Genomic DNA, 7194 nt, shown 5'->3' on the forward strand with positions numbered 1-7194 from the left:
AAACACACAGTCATCACAGATTGACTCTGAGGAGGAAGAGTGCAGTAAAAGACAATGAAGTCATGAGGTTATTAGTGTTTTTAAATTACACGCTTACCTTGATCACCATTTCAAAAGTGAAGACACCAGTGAAGGCGTAGTCCAGATATTTGAGCACCTGCAAAAGAGACTCAATCAGTGCTGAAACAGCTAATTCTATCGTCTGGGGTCTGTAATACTGTGTGTGTAATAATCATGAATAAGTGGTTCCCAACCTTTTTCCTTCAGGGACCCATTTACCATCATTGGGTAAACTGACAATCCCTGACTCAGTGACTTCAATTTTTTTTTAGATATTCAACAGTAGATAAACTGTACAATGAACCCAAACAGTGAACACAAGATTGTGTAAAATGAGCAATATGTGGATTATTTCCTTTGAATATTTATCAGAGATGAGTTTTCCTGATATTTTTATCAACTTTTTATACATTGCTTGGCCATTGTTCTATAAGGTCTTGGGCTGTTTGAACGTTTCTAATGCAGGAAGAGGCTGTTTATCAAAGAGTGAAGGCTCTGTAAAGTTTAGATCTAAAATAACAATTCAAACTTTTAAAAGTTTGGATTCTTGAATATTATAGTATTTGTGTGTAATTGTACGCTGTGTGTCTCACATTGTTGCGTGGGGCATTCGTCCAGACAGGGTCCTCTGCTGCCAAAGCGATACTGCTCATAGCAATGACAACCAGGATGGACATCTCAAAATACCGCAGAGTCACAATGTAGTGACATAACCGCCTCACCCTGAGGAGAGAAAAGCAGGAACAGAGAGAGGGAGAAGGAGAGAAATAGTCAGCAGCAGACACAGATATGACAAAAACCAATAGGTCTAAAGCAAGGATCTAATTAAAGCCAGGCATTCAGACACTATATCTCCATCAGGGGAAATGTTTAACAAAGATCTTAAAGTTTATAATGACAGTTCACAATTACATACTGTGCCATAGAAACGAAAATACATAGAAAGGTTTATGATTCAACATATTTTATTTGGAAATACAGTAGTATGCTTACAGTATTTGGAAATACTGTAAGCAAGGCAATACGTTGTGATTTTTAAAAATCAAATTTTAGTTTAACTGTTATAGTATAAAAACACACCACCGTATGTATAAAATCTTAAAAAAAAAAGGTTTTTGCATTACATTTGAATTTATCACATTCCCTGTAACATTCAATATCACAGCTATCAAGTTGTTGGGGGTTTAAACACAAAAATCAAAACAGAGTTTTTGAGAATCAATACCACAAAAATCTGTTTAAACCCATACAGTGTGGCGATATATATCCTGTTTGCCAAACAATGGTTTGACTTCATGAATAGAGTTCATTCCATCAGCACACGTCAGTGGAGAGCTGTTAATGTCTGACATATAGACCAGCCACCACTATCGACTGTGTGTGTGTGTGTGTGTTGGTACAGTTAATTGTGTTTATGCAGAGTTTGCGAGTATACTGAGGAGATGGACACTGGTCTCTTAAGGGGTTCTGCTTTACTGCTTTTAAAAAGGGGTGGAAAGAGAGGGAACAGATCAACGCAGACAAAGGCTTGCTCGTCCTCATCACTCACTGTGGTGGTGTAGGATTGGGTGACTCCTGCTACTGATATGATGATATGCTTGTTTATAGACCTGCTGATATCACACAGTCTCTCCATTGTCTAACTTCCAGAGCATGTGGGAGGTCCTACAGGAGGTGACTTACGGATTAGTCTGTCCAAAGATGAACATGGAACTGTAAGGCAGGATGGGTCTGGGTCCACTTTGACCTACATCCTCCCGGGTGTCATTCATGGGCATGGTCTCACAGTCGATACTGTTCGCTGGGAAGACAGATGGTTCGATTACAGCAATGCAAACAGGAGACAGGACAGTCACACTTCAACATTAAGTGGTCTCTGTGCTCACCAATTACAGTAGGTAATTTATACTGGGACCTTGACTTAACTAATTAATGACATGGCAGAGTGGCATAGAGTAACAACCCCCAGCAAATAATCACACATCTAATTTATTATCCTCAAAAAACCATTGGACAATAAATTAGATGTAATTTTTAACCTCTGGTGGGAAGAATCTGATACAATAAAAGAATCTTCACCATTACCATTTAACCAAGGTCAGGCTGTTTGTCATAGATGTTGTCAGTCCCCAGCTGCCTACACTCATGTTTTCAATATGTCCCTGTACACACAACTATTGATTGGAAGTACATTATACAATCTGATAAATCTCAACTTATGTTAAACCATCTGCAGTTTTATTTGGGGTTACCCTTATACTTCTACTCCAAAGTCACATGAAAAATGTCTCATGGCAAATGAACCCCCGGCATCAGCCAAGCTTATAGCTTGCTAATGTTAGCAAAATTCTAACAAACAAGCTAATTTACATTAATTGTTAGTTAGCTAGTTATCTCATATATTGATAAATGCCTAACTTAAGAGGTGACTATATATATGTTGCCTTTATCTTTCAACCATTTCAAAATGTGGTTGTCTTTTAAACGTAGACGAGCCTAGCACATAGCATATCTGAGTACAGGAAAGAACAAAGTTGAATAAGGTTTTGACTCAACTCAACTGTTAGTGGAGCACAGACCAAAGAAGGGAGAGACTTAGGAAAGGTTAATTTAGTAAACAGAGTTCAGAAAAAGGCGCAGACCTGATAAATATCTAAATCTGGCTTCTCCTGTGGTGATCATCATGTTAATAATAGGGCACCTATACAAAATTAACTGCTTGTAAAAACAGCAAAAACTGCAGACTCTTGTCTGTTTAAGAAGTACCTCCCATTGCTCTCTTCACAGTAAATGATCTGTACATGCATATTGTACTTGTAACTGTAAGTGGCTATGAAAAAAGACCTTCAATGTAATGGCTGCAATGGAAATAATATAAGTCATATTATGTGTGCATCCTGTAGGCCTCAAAAGGTACTGACGTTGTACGAGGGTGGTCTCCCCGGGTGGGGAGGTGACTGTCACAGGAGGAATTTGGATGGAGGTTTGGCCAGTTCTTCTGACGTTTCTTTGGTTGTCTGAGTCCTCAGGTCGGTCAGCAGTCCAGTCAGTCCCCCCAGAGCCCTGCTGGGGGGAGATGGCTAGAAACTCCCCCTCTGAGTCACCAAACCTGTCCCTAGAACAGAGATTGCATCTTAGATATTATGTATGTTTTTCAAATAATATCTCACGCTGATGGCCTGCAGTTTAAACAATTGTGCTACTTGTCAACCCTTTCAGTGACATTTCATTGGACTTAACAGAGGTTGTGGATATAGCTAAACATTTACAGACCAACAGAAACACCATTTAATATTGCAGGGTCACTGTAAAATGACAAAATGTCAGAGGTCTTATAATAGTGCTCCAATTACACTGTGGCTTTGAAGAGGGTCTCTGATCCATGTGAAATGGGGGCTGCAATACATGGTCTGTGGTTCATTGGCTATATTCACCGAAGCCAAAAGAAACATAGCTTATGTATATCAGAATTGAACATAATCTCTCTCTATCTTTTATTGGGACATACCCTGCCTCCTCACGTGAAGATGTAGACGTGTGGCAGGGTGTTCCATGCCCATGAATAGATTTCAATTAAGTTCATTTCATGCAAAAGTTCAAAAGCAAGCTTATTTCCATTTTTTGTGATCTGTAATAATAAATGTGTCAGAACCATGGACAGCATCATGAGGAGAGGGGAGAAGGAGAACAAGGGACTTTATCAGGCTATCCCCACTATTTACTATGAGCACATTTTAAAAAGGGACAGGAAAAAAAATTATATTAAATTAGACATTTTCACCCGTTTCTTCACAACTAATCCGTCATAGCATGGAATGATGGCAGATGGGGGTAGTTTCTTATATGCTGAAACAGTGGAGGGAGCATGGTATCTGCTGCAAAGAACCAAATACTAAATATCACGACTTATTTAAGTTTATGTTAACTTATCCAATTACTATGTTTATGTACTTGAGCACAGAGCTAGAGAAAGTCCCCTTTCTGACTGCACAGTATTATCACACAGATGTGGACTGAGACTTAGAAACTGAATCTTTAGTTGACCACTGTTAGCTTAAATGTCCTGTAAAGTCAAGTATTTTTACCTATGGCTCTGGGTCTTCTCTCTCTCATTGGACTCCTCTCCATCAACTGTGGATTGGCCCCTGCATCCATGAGTCCGATGTCTCCTCCTTTCTCCATTCACACCACTGTCTCCTCTGGAATTCCTATCCCCGTCCCTGTTAGACGAACGTCCGTCTTTGTGGCGGGATCTTCGCTCTCCCCTACCTCCACCGTTCAGAGTCCCATTGCCCCCTCTGGACTGTCGGTGTGAATGATGGCGATGCTCTCTCTCGCTGGGGACTCCCCCACCCCCGCTGTCATCCACTGAGCTTTGATGGTGGTGCCTCCTGCCCCCCTCTCGGCTATGGGACCTGTCGCTCTTCCCGTCTTTGCCATGGCTGCCGTTGTGGTCTTTGGAGCGGCTGTGATGGACATGGTGCCCGCCGTCTTTGCTGGCGTCACCGTTGTCGTTTATCTCGTCTCTAGTCCTGGCCCTGTCTCTGTGGCGGTGGTGGCGCCTGGGCTGGTGAGGCACAGGAGGCAGAGCAGGGTCAGTGCCAGTCTCAGCGTCCTCCAGCATGCAGGGCTTGTGATGGTGGTGTTGGTGGCCACCCAGCAAAGGCCCGTCGCAAGGTTCGACGACCAGCGGCCGGTCGAGGTGGGTCTTCATGTCAGGCCGGATGTGGTGGGCTGAGGACAGCTCAGAGTAGAGGGCCTCGCAGCTTGCTCGGTTCTGCCTCCTCAGCTGGTTGGCCCTCTGCTCCCACACAGACATCGTCTTCATTGACTTCTGCTGCTCCTTACTGGGGTAGAGGGAGAAGAACCACACAAATCAAAACCACTGAGACTGATATATAAAATACTGTGCAAGTCATTTTCCAGACCCTATACTTTGATTCAGTTCAGTTCTGTCACAACAGTTTGTCATTTGTACAAAGGATATAAGCGTTTCCAATGAACACACTGATAGGCATGGTTTCCTCTGAGGTGTGACACATTCATGTACTTTACACTCCATGACTTCACAGCACATAAAACCAGCAGTATATTTCATTTTACATCTCATGATGGCACACATAGTCCCTACATGCTGAATGATTTACAGTATGACCAAGGTGCAATGGAGCTTTAAACACAGCAAACCACTGCGTCCATTTATCACAGTTTACCATGGATGTACCTGGCCAAGCATGGCCATATTACCATGCGTTGACATGCTACTTTTTTCTGTCAATGTCCACTACAGTATTCTGAAATGGCTGAATGCATGCTCTTTTGATACTGTATGAATTAAAAACTGTCTCGTCGCCTGATTTTACAGTGGGAAATGACATGTTACAATGCCATCTCTATCATGAGAGACGTCAATATGTTCACTACACAGATCAGGAACAAACAATAACTTAATCCCATGTTCTCAACGCTCCATCATCCTGCAGTTTCATTCTCCGTACTCACCTTCTACATATGTACAAGATACAAACATTCTATATATGTACAACTTTAAGAACTCCTGCTAAGAGGTGGATGGACAACATGGGACTGGAGTCACTGAATGAACAAAAAAAGCCCATAACATGGTGTGCATGACAAGAATGCAGGAACAGCTGGGTTTTATCTATGTGGTCTTGCTTTCAATAATGTAAATAATGAAAACATGATTATGTATATTTCTATGCATGTAAGGATCATTATCGACCACCTTGCTAGTAGGCGGTTGTGTTTACCTCAGGTAGTGATGGACTGGGGTGCAGACATAACTCCTACAAACACATAAAGGGCAACATTGAAACAAACAGAGGGAGAGAAGGAACTTCAAAGGACAGCAACAGGTTACAGACAAAAGCACATGGAGGCAAATAAGCTTCAGGAAACTGACCATGGGAGAAACATGTACAGTAGAGACGCAAAATTATACAAAAAATCCAAAAGAAACGTTTTTTTGCTAAGAAGAAGCAGGGAAATAATGGGGACAGGTGACAAAAATACTAAACACTGAATACACACTTGACATCCAGAGTCAAACAAGGGAGTTACAGCAAATTGTTATTATTACTGATTCTTTTTTATAGCCTTGGTCCCAGTCAGGGTTTGTGCAGGTTTTGACAGGTTCAATTTAAGACTTTTTAAGACCATTATGAATGCAATTAAAAGGACCAGTGTGTAGGATTTAGTGGCATTTAGCAGCGAAGTTACAGACTGCAACTAACTGAAAACCACTTGTGTCTATATTTGACAATCTGGGAATGAGAACAGGAAGGCCGTGAAAGAAGCGAAAAACGCAAAAGTCCCTATCTAGAGCCAATGTTTGGTTTGTCCCCTTTGGGCTACTGTAGAAATATGGCGGTTCAACATGGCGACCTCCATGGAAGGCGAACTGCGGCATCTGTAGATAAAAAAGATAACGAAAACACAACAATTCCTATATCCAGGTGATTATACACTAATTAAAACATACCTATAAATATTGCATTCCATTTCTGCCAATAGACCCCTGTAAATGTTACACACTGGACCTTTAAGACCTATTTTACATCCATATTGGCAAAAAAAGTACAAACGACATGAAGGAAAATCAGTATTGGTTCCATGTTTTGTTTTGTAATTGTTACAGCATTATTCACACAATTTTTCCCCAAAACACATTTAAATGGGGGACTGAAAATGCAACTTTACAGGTAACGTTAATCCAATCAATTTTTATAACCTGTCAAAATCCTTTTTGAGACATTTTAAGGCCTAAAATGCAGATTATTTGAGACTTCTTTAAGGCCCTGCAGACACCTTGTCAGTTGGAGTGTATAAAAACATTACAAAATCTACCAAACCTCTTCATCTCATTATTGTTAATTAATGTACAAGATTACAGTAGTTACAAAGACACCTCATTTGATGACCAAATGAAAAGCTAATCAACAGCTTTCTACTGATTCTTTGTGGTTGTTAAGTCTCTAAGGCTTCTTTCAGTGTTTTGTTGCATGGAAGATTGTTGCATTTAAAGTTCCCCTCCAGTCAGAAACCAGTGTTTCTTCTTGTCCCTACAGTGTGCTGTTTGAATGCTGTCTGTGCAGAGTTTGACTCTAGTTTTCA

The 7194-nt window shown here is 40.9% G+C and overlaps 1 protein-coding gene across 1 annotated transcript in view; it reads right to left on the minus strand.

Annotated features, from left to right (window-relative positions):
* The window catches only part of cacna1ba (calcium channel, voltage-dependent, N type, alpha 1B subunit, a), a 129772-nt gene that overhangs the window by 46593 nt on the left and 75985 nt on the right, over positions 1–7194 (minus strand). Inside the window, exons 20-25 of the mRNA XM_035658906.1 lie at positions 5832–5867; positions 4146–4907; positions 2982–3175; positions 1744–1861; positions 654–783; positions 98–157 (exon numbers count right to left, since the gene is read on the minus strand). Coding sequence (XP_035514799.1) covers positions 98–157; positions 654–783; positions 1744–1861; positions 2982–3175; positions 4146–4907; positions 5832–5867 — 1300 coding nt within the window. The remainder of the gene's footprint in view (positions 1–97; positions 158–653; positions 784–1743; positions 1862–2981; positions 3176–4145; positions 4908–5831; positions 5868–7194) is intronic.

The sequence above is a fragment of the Morone saxatilis genome, unplaced genomic scaffold (genome assembly GCF_004916995.1).
Source record: "Morone saxatilis isolate NCDOM2014 unplaced genomic scaffold, NCSU_SB_2.0 Contig16, whole genome shotgun sequence".
In the NCBI taxonomy this organism is placed as follows: domain Eukaryota; kingdom Metazoa; phylum Chordata; class Actinopteri; family Moronidae; genus Morone; species Morone saxatilis.